This window comes from Macrosteles quadrilineatus, unplaced genomic scaffold (assembly GCF_028750875.1).
Source record: "Macrosteles quadrilineatus isolate MER2022 unplaced genomic scaffold, UCM_ALF_1.0 Scaffold_201__1_contigs__length_191814, whole genome shotgun sequence".
Classification (NCBI taxonomy): Eukaryota; Metazoa; Arthropoda; class Insecta; order Hemiptera; family Cicadellidae; genus Macrosteles; species Macrosteles quadrilineatus.
The window spans coordinates 460-17934 of NW_026542794.1; the positions used below are offsets into that span (position 1 = coordinate 460).

A 17475-nucleotide genomic window follows, 5' to 3' on the forward strand; every position below is an offset into this window, starting at 1 on the left:
TTAAAAATCTATGATGTGGGAGCCTAATGCATATGAATAATAGACTGAAATAGTTTATTATACTATGCATGTTTAATGCAGTAGAATTAAGAAACACAGTTTTAAAAATTATCTTGGTATTTTTTAGGGATGGACGGGATTGAATTTTTAGTTCGGGACGGGATATTTATTTTCTTCCCGATTTTCGGGACGGGACGAGATTTTTTCCTGTGCATAAAAAGAAAGTTTTGAGTATTGCAGTTACCAGAAAATAGAAACAAAATAAACTTTTACCATTTGTAGCACTGATCTATCAAAACCAAAGAATGGGTTAAATATACATGTATAGAAACTTGTGACTCGCGGTCAAAATGACTCGTGTGATCATCAAAATCACTTGCGGTCACGGCAGGAACGGTTGGTATGACTCGCAGTCTCGGCGGAATCGTCGGTATGACTCTGAGGTCAAGTTGTGATCGACTGTATGACTCCCAGGTCACAACGTTATCGTCGGTATGACTTCGCGGTCACGGCGCGATCATCGAAGCTACTCGCGGTCATGGAACTATCGTGAACATCTCTCGCGATAGCGGAGTCAGGAAAATCGCCGACAATGGGATCAAATGCTGTCCAGAAATATTCCCGAATCAAATGTAATCCGTCCCGAAAATCGTGAATATTTTCCCCCGGATATTTCCCGAATTTTTGGGACCAGTCCATCCCTAGTATTTTTCTTGGGTCATGAGGTTATGTAATGTAACCACAGTTAATCTAGGTTCTGATGTAACTGACTCCATCCTCCAAGAAGAGTTAAGGATGTAACAGATTACAAAGCATAGGTGTAAGGACAGCAGGCTTACCCAAATAGGAAGAATTCTCTCATCACATGACGCTTTATTTATAAAGGCCAAAAAAATTAATCCAACCACTTCTGGCTACCTTAAGACCTGAACTATACCCCAACTATTCCCAACATAAACATTTCAAAGTCAATCTGTAAGTACAATGAAAAATGTTTGTTTATAAGGTCAAAGATTTTGTGTTTTGTACTTGAGTGTTGTCTTCCCATTTAGCTAAAGATTGATATCCTATCAAAAGTCTTTACATTAAAGAAAGGGTTGGATTTGTACAAACCAATAAACCATGGAATGTTTTAGTGTATGATTGAGTGTTGTATTACAGTGACGCTGACTCCCGAGGTAGACAGTCAGGTGTCTAGTACAGTGGAGGGGGGAGGTGTAGCCAGTGGTTCACGAGTCTCAGCCCCCACAGACGACACATTGCCCAAGACCACTGCGGCGCCTGTCAATGTTATACCCCCCACTACATTTGTGTGTCTACCTTCCATCAACCCAGTGACATCTGCTCCGCCACATCAACCCCCGCCACAAGGAGTGGTTAGTTCATCTGCTGTACCCTACCTAGCCTTGACTACCACAACAGCTGTACGAGCACTGCCCACGAAGCCTAAGGTAAGAGTTTGACACTGGTTGTTTATTGACATATATATGATAATGATATAATCATAATATAATTATCATAAACTTGTAAATTGATTTTAAAAATTGATAGAGTTCAGCTAGCTTACCAGAGAAAATTAAGATTCCAAGAACTAATAGATACACAATACCCTATACCCTATAACCTTGTCTACAATGTTGGCTACAAAATCTTCCACATTTGTGACGATATTAAGAATTTCTTTAGGGGAAAAATCATAAACATCTGCCGCAGTCAAAGCGACATTGTCATCGTCTTCTATAGTCACAACAAAACCGAGAACATCAGCCATGGTCACGCCAACCAGCTTGGCCTGTGAATTTGTTCAGGCTTAATCAACCTCCCGGGCCAACTGTTTGTTCTACTTGACCCAAAAATACCAATGACCTGCACACCTGTACTTTTTTGGGGGCTGGAAATTAAAACACAAGTAGCTATTTTTTGTTAAATCTGAATGTGTGTGTGAAATTGTCCAGTATTAGACATTGCACTTTTTGATTTTCAACAGAGTGTAGTTGGTTTCTTTTTGTGTTTCATTATTTGTAGGAATGGACGTGTCTCAACATTTTGAAAAAATTGAAATACAGGGTGATTCAAAAAAGACTTTACAACTTTGAAAACTCATATAAATCTTATTAAACAAGGTACAGAGCTGGTTTTGGTGTTGTTTTAAAGGAAAACACTTCAAGTTTTTTTTACCATAAACTAAAGATGTTCTATGTGACTTCCGTTGGATTTGGGGAAAATAATTATTTAGGTATGAAAAAATAGTGAAAACCGTTAAAAATTTGAGAGAAATTTACAAAACTTTGAAAGTAGGGTGTTTTTTGACGGCAAAGGAGTGCGATTTTCGAAAAACGCATAAAAGTGTCTTGTAGGAAATTTAATTCCGAACCTACGTTTTTCCCTCAAATCTTTTCTAGCTCTTACCGTTTTCGAGCTATAGCCGTTTGAAAAAAACGCGTTTTGTCGTTTTCAGAGGTCCGCCATTTTGGATTTTTAGGGGGGTTAAAATTTGAAAAAGCGACTTTTTGGAATTTTATTGGTGGTTTGGGACCAAGAACTACAAGTGTGCGAAATTTCAACTCCCTAGCACCTCTAGAAGTGGGTGCACACTCCTTCACCGTCAAAAAACGCCCTACTTTCAACATTTTGTAAATTTCTCTCAAATTTTTAACGGTTTTCACTATTTTTTCATACCTAAATAATTATTTTTCCCAAATCCAACGGAAGTCACATAGAACATATTTAGTTTAAGGTAAAAAAACTTGAAGTGTTTTCCTTTAAAACAACACCAAAACCAGCTCTGTACCTTTTTTAATAAGATTTATATGAATTTTCAAAGTTGTAAAGTCCTTTTTGAATCACCCTGTATTGTTCTATGAGACGAAATTTTATTTTGATTGAGATTTTTTGAGACTAGATAAAAAAAAATTTAAAAAGCCTGCAGAAAGTCAATGCAATACCCGCAATACAGGAGAGTGCTATTGTTACGTTTTGTTTACCAAGGCGTTCTTATTTAATCCTATACTCTAATACGAGCAAAGTTTGCTTGTATGTATGTATGTATGTATGTATGTATGTATGCTTGCACCAAGATCTCGAAAACGGCTCCGACGATTTTCTTCAAATGTTGTATATAGTTTATTTCTGGCCTAAAAACGAGTTTACTGCAATTAGAACTGCCATCAAAAATCTAATTACGTAGAAAAATGAAATTGAAAATCACATTTTTTTAACATTAGTCTTATGGGTTGCTAGGTAACCATGTTGGCTGAATTAAATAACAAGGAAAAAGTAAACAAAAGACTTGTAGCTTGTAATTTGTCTATCCACAGTATACTAGCAAAACAAAACACAGTACAAAAGGAAAAACATCAGTTGTTACTATTGAGCAAAGATTATACTGAAGATTACTAGATTCTATAGTCAAGGGTAGCAGTGTGGAGTGTGGGATCTGTTTATGACGATTAGATTACGGTATCTGCAATCCTCAAATGCTATGGAAAGGGAGGAAATCAGGTCCACGACATAGGAAGTGGTGAAGGAAGTAGTAAAGGCGAGCAGTCTGGAGTGTGGGAACTGTTTATGACGATTAAATTAAGGTATCTGCAATCCTAAAATGTAATGGGAGGGAGGAAAACAGGTCCATGACGTAGGAAATGGGGAAGGAAGTTGTAAGGCTAGCAGTGCAGAGTGTGGAAACCGTCTGTGGCATTTATGTATCTGCAATTTTAAAATAGTATAAAAAAGGAGGGCAAACAGGTCTACGACATAGGGAGTGGTGAAGGAAGTAGCAAGGGTGAGCAGTCCGGAGTGTGGGAATTGTTAATAACGATTAAAACAAGTTATCTACAATCCTAAAATGCTATGGGAAGGGAGGGAATCAGGTCCGCGACGTAGAAAGTGGTGAAGGAAGTAGTAAAGGCGAGCAGTCTGGAGTGTGGAAACTGTTTAAGACGATTAGATTAAGGAATCTGCAATCCTAAAATCCTATGGGAAGGGATGGAAAGAGGTCCGCGACGTAGGAAGTGGTGAAGGAAGTAGTAAAGGCGAGCAGTCTGGAGTGTGAAAACTGTTTATGACGATTAGATTAAGGAATCTACAATCCTAAAATGCAATGGGAATGGAGGGAAAGAGGTCTGCGACATAGGAAGTGGTGAAGGAAGTAGTAAAGGTGAGCAGTCCGGAGTGTGGGAAATGTTTATGACGATTAGATTAAGGTATCTACAATCCTAAAATGCTATGGGAATGGAGGGAAACATGTCCGCGACGTAGGAAGTGGTGAAGGAAGTAGTAAAGGCGAGCAGTCTGGAGCCTGGAAACTGTTTATGGGAACTACATTAAGGTATCTACAATCCTAAAATGCTACGAGAAGGGAGGAGAGGAAAACAGGTCCATGACGTAGGAAATGGTGTAGGAAGTAGTAATGCTAGCAGTGCAGAGTGTGGGAACTGTCTGTGGCATTTATGTATATGCAATTCTAAAATGGTATAGGGAAGGAGGGCAAACAGGTCCACGACGTAGGGAGTGGTGAAGTAAGTAGTGAAGGTTAGCAGTGTGGAGATTGGGAGTGGATTAATGTATCTGCAATACTTTTCAGAGTAAAGTAATAATTTTCCCCGAGCAAAGCTCAGTCCCCAGGTACTTAATTCTTTACATGTAAATATTGCTTTAACTGTTTTATAATTTTTGATTTTTACATCACAAATGATGAGAAGTTTTGTTAAGTGTAGGCCTAAGCAGTGTGAGACATGTTTAGCATAGCCAAAACAAGTCACTTAATTGATTTTAGAAACAAAAGAACACTGTGTACTACTTAGTTTTATGATATTTTCCTTGGTTTAATTTAATCAGTGGTTTGACAAAACGCAAATAAAAAATTTATCAAATAAAATAAATGTTAACTGAAAGCTATGTTAAGATAAAATAAGAGTAGGCTATTTGTATTACCATTTGATAATTGAATATAGTTACACATACAACAGATTTAAGAACACAAAAATCAATAATGACGTACAATTTAGTTATTGATGATCTTCTTTAGTTTAATTTAAGCATAGAGCAAAACACAATATAACTAAATTTACCTACACAGTAAACAGGATTTTACATTATATATCTATATAAATAAAATTAGAGTTTTGTCTGTACTTTGCTCAGAATTATATACTTTTAGGTTATTTTTAAGTCTTTTTATGTTATCTCTATTTCTGTCTGTCTGTCTGTCTGTCTGTCTTTCCCTTTGTCTGTAACACTCAAGATGGCATTTTACGCAATCTTCTCCGTGAAAACCAGAGTACCTATCAAGATCCAAGTCATTTTAATGTATTCACTGGATTAGCGAAAGTGTCTTTAGTGATTTAAATATAGCCTCACTACTTTGTAAATAAAATTACGGACGTTCAAAAATGCAGTTTTGTGCGATTTTTTTCAAATTTTCGTTCAATTTTTATCACATAATCGTCTATGAAATAACGAACAGCTGTTCGGATCAAGATTATTTTTTCTAGCTGTCAATGATATGTTTACAAATGTTGTTTACAAATACCGCAACCATTTCGAATCACGTTTTGAAAGCAAATCCCAACCAAGTGAGATTAAAAGTGTTTTTCTTACATAACGGATTTAATTTATCGCAAGTGCAATAATATAGTCTAATAGTGTAACCGTAAATGAAATTAAATAACTAGACATCGTCCAAATCGGAACCAGAAATTCTTTGAGTATAAAATGTTTCTTGAGTTTTGACAACCAGAAAGAAGACCTTGAATCAGTGTTGTATAGGGCTGGGACACTGAAATGATCGTCGCCAATAGCTTACAAAAAAGGTTTCCACTCATTGACGGCGGTTGTGTAAAGTGTAAAGTAAAAAATCACAACTGCAGTGGGTGATTGTAACAGAGGTTTAACAGAGGAAGTGCTAAACTCGCTTTTCCAATGTGTCACTTTCTGTTTCTACTCACCGTGTGATGCAATCGCTGGACCATACAGCCAATAGGCCCATAGCTCATATCTTGGGTACGTAAGCCTACATATTTATTCTTAACAACCTTTTTGACGACGATCCTTGATACCGGTACTTTTCCATAGAATACATGGCCTACCTACTTAAGAAATATAATTACAAATGACCAAAACCCCAACATTGTGTGATTTTCGTCACATTTCCTTCTAATGTTAATAGATATACTAATCATTGTTTAGAGAATGCGTAATCTATTAAATAACAAAAAGTTGTTTGGGTAAGGTTGTTTTTTTTTTCAAGCTGACACCGATAAGTTTACGCTATAACTTTTTACGAGAAAATCCAAAAGCAAGAGATCAATAACCTCGGGACTAGATATTAATGTATTTAATTGGTCGGATGTACTATAGTTCTTAGGTAGGTTCTTACGTAGGTACTGGTTCTTTTTCTTAGAACCGTTGGTAGCTGCTAGAATCATTTTTACGTAGGTACCAACATATCACTGTAGTTTACAAATTAGTTATCGTTGGTGTTGCACCTTACTTATTAGAGCTGTCCGTATTCAATTTAAGTGATGTCTTAACTCTGTATAAGTTTTGCTTTTTCTGTCTGGATTCCAAATCTTAGCTTACCCGGTATGCTAAGAAAATGATAACCTATTTGAGTAAAACATTTGTTAGGCAAACCATCATGAATTGTTTACGCCTTTATATTGTTTATGTATCAATAGTTCGTGGCCTTTTTTGGATTGTTGTGTGTATGTCTGTTGGTAACGCATTAATGTCCTTATTTCTCAGTGTTTCACGGAATGGACAAGAGCACCTTTGATACTGAAAATGTCAACCGGAATAAAGTGTTAAATGGTGAGGTTGAGGTAGTACTTTAAATACGTTTAAGTTAACCGATGTGGAAAGTAACTTTCAATTATAGGCCTACTTTAGGGCTACGCTTCATGGATCTATAAAACATTTTTTAGTTTAATCATTGGACATATGGACCATAACGATCCGGGTGACATTTAATTGCGAAGCATTTATTTTGGCTTGAACTGTCAGATACTGTATTTGCGAAGGTTTATATATAATAGTTTTGCCAGCATATCTGCAAATATGCAAACTAACTGCTGTTCTTAATCTTAATATAAGAAGGTTTCAACTGACTACTATAAGATCCCCGTGCGTAGAACGGGCACACAGCTAGTATTATTATATATTTGTGACGTAATTTTCCTGGCTGGCGACACGTGGGAAATTACGCCACCGATACGATAAACGGGATCCCAGGAATCGCCCAAGTCTGGTCGCGGGGATTTTCCCAGGATTCGATAGTGATTTGGGTAGCCTAAACTTGATAGCCCTGGTTATCAGAGCTCGAGACGAATGTTGAGGGTTACCAAACACCACACTTGAAATCACCACTCTAGTCTGGGGCTTGTGGGGAAATTAATTATTTTAACTTGACTCTGTGGGCAAATATCTATGTGACACTACTAGCTAACTTAACGAGACAACTAAAAGACGTTAACCTGTAACAAACAAGGTTAGTATGAGATAGGCCTAGCCTAGCCTAATTCCCACAGAGTCCGAGTTTATTAAACAAACAAACAAAAAAACAAGTTGGCTTAAGTTGCCCAGGTAAGACCAGAAACGGGAAAAACTGAACTAAAAATAAAACTGCTCCTTGAGCCAGAACGAAAATTCAAACTTCTACTTTCTCACGTGGTCAACTTGAACCAACTTCGACAGAACTTGTCCAGCAGAAACCTGTCTGCTGGAACAAACTTTGGGACGTTTATGGAACTTTTAAAAGGGTTTAAGAACTAAAAAGGAAAGTCCCAAGATGGATTATGAAACGTAATTAAAAAGCAATGTCACCAACTGCAGTACTTTACCAAATTAGTTGGTTAAAATGTATGACTAGATCGGAGAGTCAGTCCTAGCCTACGAACTTCGACAAAGTTATCCCAACCAAAAACTGGTAAGGTAAGGTACGAAAACCTGAGTCGTTTATTTCAAAACTTACCAAGATGACGAAAATGATTGTTTACTCAAAACACTTTCACCACACCACTTTTAATTTACCGGCAAGCTTTCAGAGCTCGCGAAACGTAACTGATTAAAACGACAAAGAAGTTGAACAAAATCTCTTCAAACCAAAGACGAACGAACGAATGCCTAAAAGGCCGGGAATCCGAATGACAATCCTTATTCTTCTCTCTTCACCTTCGTCTCAGATTCGAGACGAAGGTTAAAACATTCCCTGATTGGTCAGCACAAACAGAGTCAGCTGAGTCCCGTGCCGGCGAAGGCAGGCGCATGACAGCTTCAACATGCTTATAGCCGCGTACCACTCAAGAGGTGGCTCCGCTGCTCTTCTTTTTTTCCGTAGCCCGTCCTCAGACGCAGTCGAACAACCAAACAACCAAACTGACACCAACATCGTCTGCGGTCTTGGAATTTGAGGTTAGGTACGATGTCAGTTTAGTGTCGCGACTTGGGCACAACAACAGCTTACATTCAGCTGTTTAAGTTTCGTGGTTTAGCCGTTATTTTACGTCCTACACATTTGACCCGTTACATATTGTTTATATAAAAAAAAACAATGTGATGTGCAAGTTATGTTAAGTTAATATAACACATGTTAAGCAGTTTGAATTTATTTAAAGTAGCCTCTAAATGCATACAAAACATCTATCCATTGTAATTTTCTTACTGTTTCCATGAAAATATGTCAATAACATTATTTTCGACTTTTAAAAATCAAAAGCAGAGCCTGAGTTGATACAGCAACGCTTTTAGAATATTTTTTTAAATTTCTATAATCATTGACATAGTTTTTGAATAAATGATCTTTGATAAATTGTTAGATTAAATAAACCAACCACATAATTGTGTGAAATATTATATTTAATTTCATTGTCCTAAACTGCAGCTGCTGTCTTAAATTGTGAAATATGTAATTTGGCAGTTCTTCTTGTTTACATTGAAATGTCAAAGCAAATGTAAACATTGTTAGTATTCTCATTGCAGCCATGGAGACCAATCAATATTTACTTTTAAAATCCTCACCTCAGAACTTTTAAAGCCCACGGTCAGTATCAAAGTGTGAATAGTCATATAATGGTCCTTGATGGTAGCTTTATTTTTGTAAAATTTAAACCCAGTTGGTTCAGTAGTTTTTGCACCTATTAGTAACACACATACAGACAGACACCATTAGAATTTTATATAATAATAGTATATGATAGGGTATAGATAGATAAGGTAAACTTAATTAGTTAGCCTAATATTTGTATTTTTTTTAATAAAGTTTTTTATTAATATTTTTAATAAAAGATTTTAAATATTCTTCTCTATTAATATTATTTTTGTATTTAACCAGTCATCTGTCATAAATCAGTAGGTATTAAAAAATGTGACAAAATTAGGAAAAAATGTTGAACATGCATTTCACGTTATGTATGAGAAGGGAAATCCTGTCTCAAAATGTTATCAGAAATAAAAAATCCCATCTTGTCTTGTCTCGTCTCAAACTAAAAATCCAACTTTTGGAGATTTATTTTTGTCCTAGGACGCTAGGCACGAGCCCGGGATTGTTTTTCACATTACTTCAGGTAGACTTAGGGGTTGCGGCATTATCACTTAGATAAAATCCATTGGTGATTTGGCGGGATTTGAACCCTAAGTTCTGCGCTCTAACCACTAGACTAGCTTGCTCTCCCATATTTAGAGATAGACGGGATTGTATTTTTAGTTCATGGTGGGACAAGAAACCTATTTATTTCCTTCTCTATCTTTTGGGATGGGACAAGATTTTTTTTCTGTGCAAAAAAGAGTTTGTTTTAAAAATCTTAAAGAATTATTTTTGGAGTTAGCAATAATGTCAACCAAGATCAATTAGCACAGTTTTGAAAAAAATAATGGGTAAAATATACAAGGAACAAAACTTTTAACTAACAAAATTAAATTGTTGGTGCGAATAACTGTGGAACATCAATCTAATAAATAACTATAAATAATGCTAGCTAACCACAAATAGATAACTGTTGGGTAACTGAGTTGGGTATTTAGCTCTGATATGGGTACTTACAGAAAAGCATTATAAGCTTTAGGCTTTAGTAATCATAAATTTTTCAATGTTTACTCATAACAATGTCCTAATGACTGTATATCTGCCGCGATCACAAAGCCACTGTCAACATATGCCGCGTTCGTTGCCCCATCTTCAACATGTCCCACGATCACGGCACCATTGTCAACATATCTCGCAATTATCTTTCCTATTACAAATAAAGATTTTTATTTTTACCATTCTTTATTTTCATAAATACTAATTTATAGCAGGCTACTCAATTTGTAATATATTATTTATGATAATTGTAGAATATAATTGTGTTAATTTTAACTCCTTAAATTGAAAATACCCAAAAACAATCAAATAAAACTTGAATCAATAAAAATTGCAACCATCACATCGCTAAATAAAAAAAGAATTCTCATTTTATTCACAGCCCAGTTCTGGTGGATCGGGTGGCAGATCGTCTCGTAATGTGTCCAGTAAACCTCCGCCAGGAGCCGTCAACCTGGAGCGGAGCTATCAGATATGTCAGGCTGTTATACAGAACAGTCCTAACAGAGACCAGCTGCGGTGTCAGCTTAAACCTCCACCATCACTGCTCATCGGCAAAACTGACAAGGTAAAGTAGACCAGTCAATCAAACATAGCTTTGTAAATGTGCTAATAAATATATTTGTTAACTCGATGAATATCTATATGTTTTTTAATGGAAGTTGAATAGTAGAGTTCTTAATGTTATTCACAAAAGTCAGTCATAACAATTTGGACAATTTGGGAGCAACATATACCATATAACCATTGAGTATACACGTACTAGAGTAGCCACTCAATGGAAGTTATCGTTACCTGAAGAGCGCTGTTGCAGAGTAGCGTCAGCGGCCGAACTACTCCACCTCGAGCTTGTTAGTAAGGCAGTTTGGTTGTTTTTTTTTTTTTATTATTGCTTTTATTGTAGGCTATAAAATTTTATTTTGTCATTCTAGTTTCGTTGTTTTAGAATAAATTTTTAATGCTAAATGGTTAAAAGGTCCTCAGAGGCGCACTGCACTACCAACATCACTTAAACATTGCTTAAGGTTTACCATGCACATATCAACTCAAACATTACATTTGGTATTGAGTTATATGGAGCTACAAGTAATCAAAATTTACAAAGTATTCTAATCCTTCAAAAAAGGGCAATAAGAATCATGTTAAATCTGGATGATGAAGAATCGGCCAAAAAATATTTTCCTAAATTAAAAATTCTAACCGTTTACAGCTCATATATATTGCACACTATTATGCATGTGAGGGCTTATGAAGACAAGGTGCCACTGCTGGGGGATAATCATAGATATAATACTAGGCATAAAAATTATCCATCCGTAACACAACACAAACTGGAGTTTTATAACAAGAAACCAACAGCTGCAGGTATTAGGTTTTTGTACCATCTACCAAAAGAAATATTTGATATAAAAAACATTAGGTCTTTTAAAAAAAAAACTTAAACTGTTACTAATTGATAGAGCATTTTACTCATTTGAAGAGTTTTACAACATGTAATTACATTAATTAAATTTTCCTGTTTTATGTAGTTTAACAAAGTATTTTTAATTAGTAATAAGCTGTTTTGACGCCATTCTGTATTTATGCATATATTTCATGTAGGTATATAATGTATAAATCTTGAATAAAGCTTTTCTGATTCTGATTCTGATTCTGAACAGACTACGCGACCCAAGCGTCAGCGGCCCGAACTTCGTCGCCAAAATTGGTAACAACTAATAGCATTATGTGACAACTCTTATACGTGTATACTCAATGATACTACCCTCATAGTACTAAGCAATGGTCAGATGATCTCGGTCTAAAACTGAATTCTGAAAAGTGTACTATGCTTCATTTCAGGTCTTCCAGTTGGTAACCTAAGAATAGTCTTGTTGGGAAGATAGAGCTGGACGGGAAATGTCAGAAAGTTTCAAATAGGTTAAGAATATTGTTTTTTACACACTATTCTCTCAGCAGCGCCAAGTAATGTGTAATGCTTTCATATATCACCTGCTCTCTTTGATGCGAGTAAAATAAAGCAACATTGTACGCAAATGCATTTATCCTCTGAATGTTAATTCCAAAAGGTTATTTATGAAAATTAAAAATAAACTACTTGACGTCATGGATCCTTGTGGAACACCCGACCTTACAATGTGTGTTATACATGGGATGAACTGGCCACATATTACCAAAAGCCCAGTATGAGGAGTGAGGACAGCAGCAGCAGTATTCTTATGACCGGTGAGTAACGTGGTGGCAGCGGTGGTGCCCCAAGCCTGTTTATAGAAGAAGAAGAGACTGAAAAGAAACCAAGCTTAAGCTTCATCGCCATTATTTGGCTCGGCCAACCAAGAAGCGTATGAAAGCATTAATCAGTATGTTTGTAGGCTGCGTCATCTAGCATCCTCATGCAAATATGAGAACTTGGAGTCTGAGCTCATACGTGATCGTCGAGTTTAAGGTGTTTTAGATGTCAGCCTTCGCAAAAAGCTATTGGGAAATTCTAAGCTTACATTAACCTTGGCTATTGTCACCTGTAAAGTTCATGAAGCTACAAATAAACAATTGAAGAGGATTATTACTCAAAAAGAGACCGAAGATGAGGTATTGAATAAGACATCGCCCGTCTACTCACAAGATAGGACCAACTAAAGTTATTCTAAACCTAAGACTTGTATCTATTGCGGAAACCTTCATCAATGGAAAAAATCTCTATGTCCTGCATTTGGCAAGACTTGTCAAAAAAAATTGTGGTAAACTTAACCATTTCTCTATTGTATGCAAACAAGTTAAACTTTACATAGCTAATCTATTTAAAAGCAAATGCAAATTTTAACAGACAACAGACCTCTAGTAGGCCTAAATCTAAATATAACTGTAAGCAACTGCATTTTATTGGTGAGGAATCACAACCATCAAGTAATGACGATAGCGAAGCTTCTTGTTTTCACTATTCCAAGTCAGTAGTAGCATTCCTTATAGTCCTACTGCACATAATTTACGAAACAATGGTTCACTGAGTTACAACTAAGTTGTAACGGTAAATTTAGGACTTTTAAATGTCAGATAGACACTGGATCTTCCAGTAACGTAATTAACGTTGAAGATTACAATAAATTAATTTGTGATCACAGCCCTCATTTCAGGCCAAGTCAAATCAAACTTAAATGCTACATGGCAAAGTCATTGTACCGGTAGGGCAACATGTCTTGAATGTGGTATTGACAACAAGGTTTACAACTTAGTCTTGCAAATAGTTAAGTCCCCTTATCAAAAGCACTTAATTTCAGCCGAATCTTGTGCCAAGCTAGGCCTAATAGAAGTTAAAGAGAATCTGTGCTCCGTGCAAGAAACGATGAAACCTTGGGACAGAGCGGACATTCTTAGTGAATTTAATGATGTTTTTGAAGGCAAACTCCCAGGAAAGTACCATCTAGAATTAGATAGTAATGTTGTTCTCATCAAACATGCTCCTCACAGAGTACCAATAGCACTCAAACAAAAAGTAAAACTTAAATTGTTAGGATTGGAAACAAAAAATGTAATCACAAAAGTATCAGAACCATCAGAGTGGATAAGCAGCATGGTTGTTGTGACTCGTAATAACAAGATACGCATTTGTATTGACCCCAAAGACCTCAATATGGCTCTAAAACGATCGCATTACAAAATTCCAACAATGAAGAAATTCTACGAAATTAAACCAAAGCTAAAGTATTTACTAGTTTAGATGCCAATGATGGTTATTGGCAAGTTGAGTTAGATGAACCATCGAGCTTCTTAACGACATTTTGGACTCCTGAAGGTTGTTACCGTTGGTTGCGCCTTACCATTTGGCTTAGAGCATGCAGCAAGGGAATTTCAGACACGGCTCAACGAAGTATTATCCGGCTTAGAAGGCGTCAACGTCATAGCAGAGGACATTCTGGTCTACGGGTGTGGTGACACATACGATGAAGCGGTCATGGACCATGATATAAAGCTGAAGCATTTACTTGAACGAGCTCGGCAAAGGAACTTGAAGTTAAAGAAACAAAAACTCAAACTGCGAGAAAAAGAATTAGCCCATATGGGTCATTTACTAACGCAAATCGGTCTTAAACCAGACAATACAAAAATTTTAGCCATTCAGAAGATACCTCAACCTAAAAGTGTGACCGAACTACAGAGATTTCTAGGACTTGTAACCTATCTGGCTAAGTTTGTCCCTACATTACCCGATCGGTGCGAAGTCTTAAGACAACTGACACAAAAAGACGTGCCATGGACATGGGATGTCACCCATACGAATGCCTTCGAGAATCTCAAAACCTGTAACGCTACAATGTAACGCCAGTGACACAGGTCTCGGATGTGCTTTAATCCAATCAGGCCAACCAGTGGCCTAGGCATCTAGAACAATGAGCCAAAAAGAGAGACACTACGCTCAAATAGAAAAAGAATGCCTGAGCATATTATTCGCTTGCAATCGTTTTTGTTAATATGTGGCAAAGAAGACATAACGGTGGAGACAGATCACCAGCCTCTGCTTAATATCTTCAAAAAGTCTGTTCTGTCTGCACCCAAGCAATTACAATGTATGATGCTTAAACTACAAAAGTACAACGTTAAACTCCTTTACAAGAAAGGAAGCAAGATGTATATAGCAGACACCCTGTCACGAGCTGCGCAAACAAAGACAAGAAATGATGAAAAGGACTTAGAATCATGACAAGTACACCAAATACAAGAGGAGGAAAATATGTTCAACAAATTGGAAGTAATATCGTCCACGGAGCATTTAAATGTCACCAAAGATCGACTTGATCAGATAAAGCAGCACACCAACCAGGACAAAGAGCTTGTTGCAGTAAAAAAAAATCATACAAGATGGATGACTCCCTTCCAAATGAAGTGAAACAATATTGGACATACAGAGATGAAATTAGTATTCAAGATGGACTCATTTTTAGGGGTGAACCCTTAGTAGTGCCAAAATCGCTATGAAGAGAGATGTTAAACAGAATACACCCGAGTCATCACGGCATTGATGCCAGTCTCAGAAAGGCAAGGCTTAAATTATTTTGGCCACATATGTCAGAGGACTGACAGTTCAAGAGTGTTCGGCCTGTTTGGAATTATCACCGGCTCCTGCTCATTTACCTATGCAGACCCGTAGAATACCTGATCTACTGTGGAAGAGAGTAGCGCTTGACATATTTCACCACAAAAATGACAATTATCTTGTCACAGTAGACTATTACTCAGATTTCTTTGAATTGGACAAACTGCATGATCTGACATCAGCCACTATGATAGAAATTGCAAAGAAAAACTTCAGTCGTCACGGCTGCCCCTTAACAGTGATGACTGACAATTCACTAGCTCAGTTTCAAACAGCTAACTTACACAGATTTGCAAAAGAATGGGAGTTTAATCACGTCACATCGTCGCCATATCACCCGAGAGGTAATGGCAAGGCTGAATCAGCTGTAAAGATAGCAAAATACTTAATTAATAAGACTGAAAGAAACTCAGAAGATCTATGGATGGCTTTATTAGAGTGGCGCAACACTCCCACTGAAGGAATCAACTCAAGTCCCGTTCAACGCTTGATGTCTCTTCGAACAAGAACGCTCATACCAGTAGTGAAGAACTTGTTAGTACCAAGGACAGAGTGCTCAGTCCAAGACCAACTTAGCCTAAAGAAGAGAAAATATAAACTTTATTAGGATAGAACTTCCAAGAAGTTTTCGTGAAGAAATCGACAAAATGTAATCCCAAGTGGTCTCCAGGAAAGATGGTTGAGAAGAAATCACCGAGGTCGTACGTGGTAGATGTTAGTGGAAAGTTGTATAGAAGAAACAGAGAATTCTTAAACGCACCAAAGGCAAACCTAACACACAATGAACTTGACCGAGTCGTAGATGACAACATGACCCAAGTTAACAGTCCCACTAAGAAATCAGCTCCAATTGTAGACAACACTTTAAATGACCATCAAGATCTGGGACCACTCGATATGGAAACAAATACAGCTAACAGACGAGTGACTTGTTCTGGACGTCACATCAAGACCCCAGAACGATACAAACACTAAGCAGGACATGTAATACAGGCCTTAAGTATGAGAAGAATTTTTAATTTTTTTTCTGTGTGAAGGAAGAGTTTTATTTTTTGAAAGAAGAATTTTTTGTTGATTTGTGAAAGAAGAAATTGGTTATGACAGCATTTATTTTACAACAAAACATAAATCTTACCAGGAGTCTCAAGTTCATTTCATGAAAGGAGGGATGTTATACATGATATGATCTGGCCACATATTACCAAAAGCCCTATCAGTACCAACTGTCGTCAACTGAGGAGTCAACTGAGGACAGCAGCAGCAGTATTCTTCTGACCGGTGAGTAACAATGTGGAGTTCGCTGATATTATTTTTTAATTCTTACCTGTTGGCTCCTCTGAGTTAAAAAAACTCTTAAACCAATTTAAAGCCACACCTCTGGTACCGGCAGCTTCTAATTTGTTTAAAATAATTGTGTGATTTACAAAGTCAAATGCTTTTTTAAAATTTATGAACAGGCCTGTGGTTTTTAAATTCAAGTTGCAGTTGCTATGAATTTTGTTAGTAACTGTAATCAAAGCATCTTCTGTGGATTTACCTGAACCCAAATTGTCTGTTACTAAAAAAACTTTAATTATTAAAAAAAATTAACAAACATATTTTGTAATTTTTTTTTATATTTGAGAGAAAACAGACAAAAGGCTTATTGGTCTTAGATTGTCAAGTTTTAAGTTATCATTTTTTCCAAAACAGAACTACTATAGGCCTACTTAATTTTAATATCTGCGGAAAAACATAATTTACAAAACTTAAATTTTGAACGTGAACTAAGGCAGGAAAAATTACATTTACAATTCTTTTGACACAATCCACTTTTATGTTATCATAGCCAGAGGATTTAGTTGTTCTTTAGGCCAGTTATTACGGCAGTTACTCCCTCGACTGTCGTAAGTGTTATAAAAAATTATTGTGGCAGGATTTTAATCGGCGGGAGGTACACCAGATGCGACTGTACCAATTCATGTAATTTGTTCAGTGTTGAGAAACTCTTCTGACACACAGATCTCTATGGCCAGACAACCCAAACTCTAAATTTAACCTTTTGTTATTTTTAACCCTATTATTGGTAATAATGTCATTAATACATTTCTTAGATTTGTTACCAACCCTGGTTGGCATTTTAAAATTTGCTTAAATCCATACAAAGCTAAAAGTAAGTATTTATGACATATTTAATTTCTACTAGTGATGGGTCGGTACCACTTTTTCAATGTCTGTACCGTCACCGGTTCCTAACCAAAATTGATTCTCTGTTCTTGGTTCCGTTACCATCGGTACCTCATTTTAAATTAGACTACTTAATTATTTTATT

At 36.5% G+C, this 17475-nt stretch overlaps 1 protein-coding gene across 1 annotated transcript in view; it reads left to right on the forward strand.

The window, feature by feature from the left end:
- The first annotated feature begins 350 nt into the window (after positions 1-350).
- LOC128982218 (polycomb protein Asx-like) overlaps positions 351-17475 on the forward strand; it is a 37306-nt gene continuing 20181 nt past the window's right edge. The window contains exons 1-3 of the mRNA XM_054401284.1: positions 351-396; positions 1162-1451; positions 10458-10643. Of these exons, the coding sequence (XP_054257259.1) occupies positions 351-396; positions 1162-1451; positions 10458-10643 (522 nt within the window). The remainder of the gene's footprint in view (positions 397-1161; positions 1452-10457; positions 10644-17475) is intronic.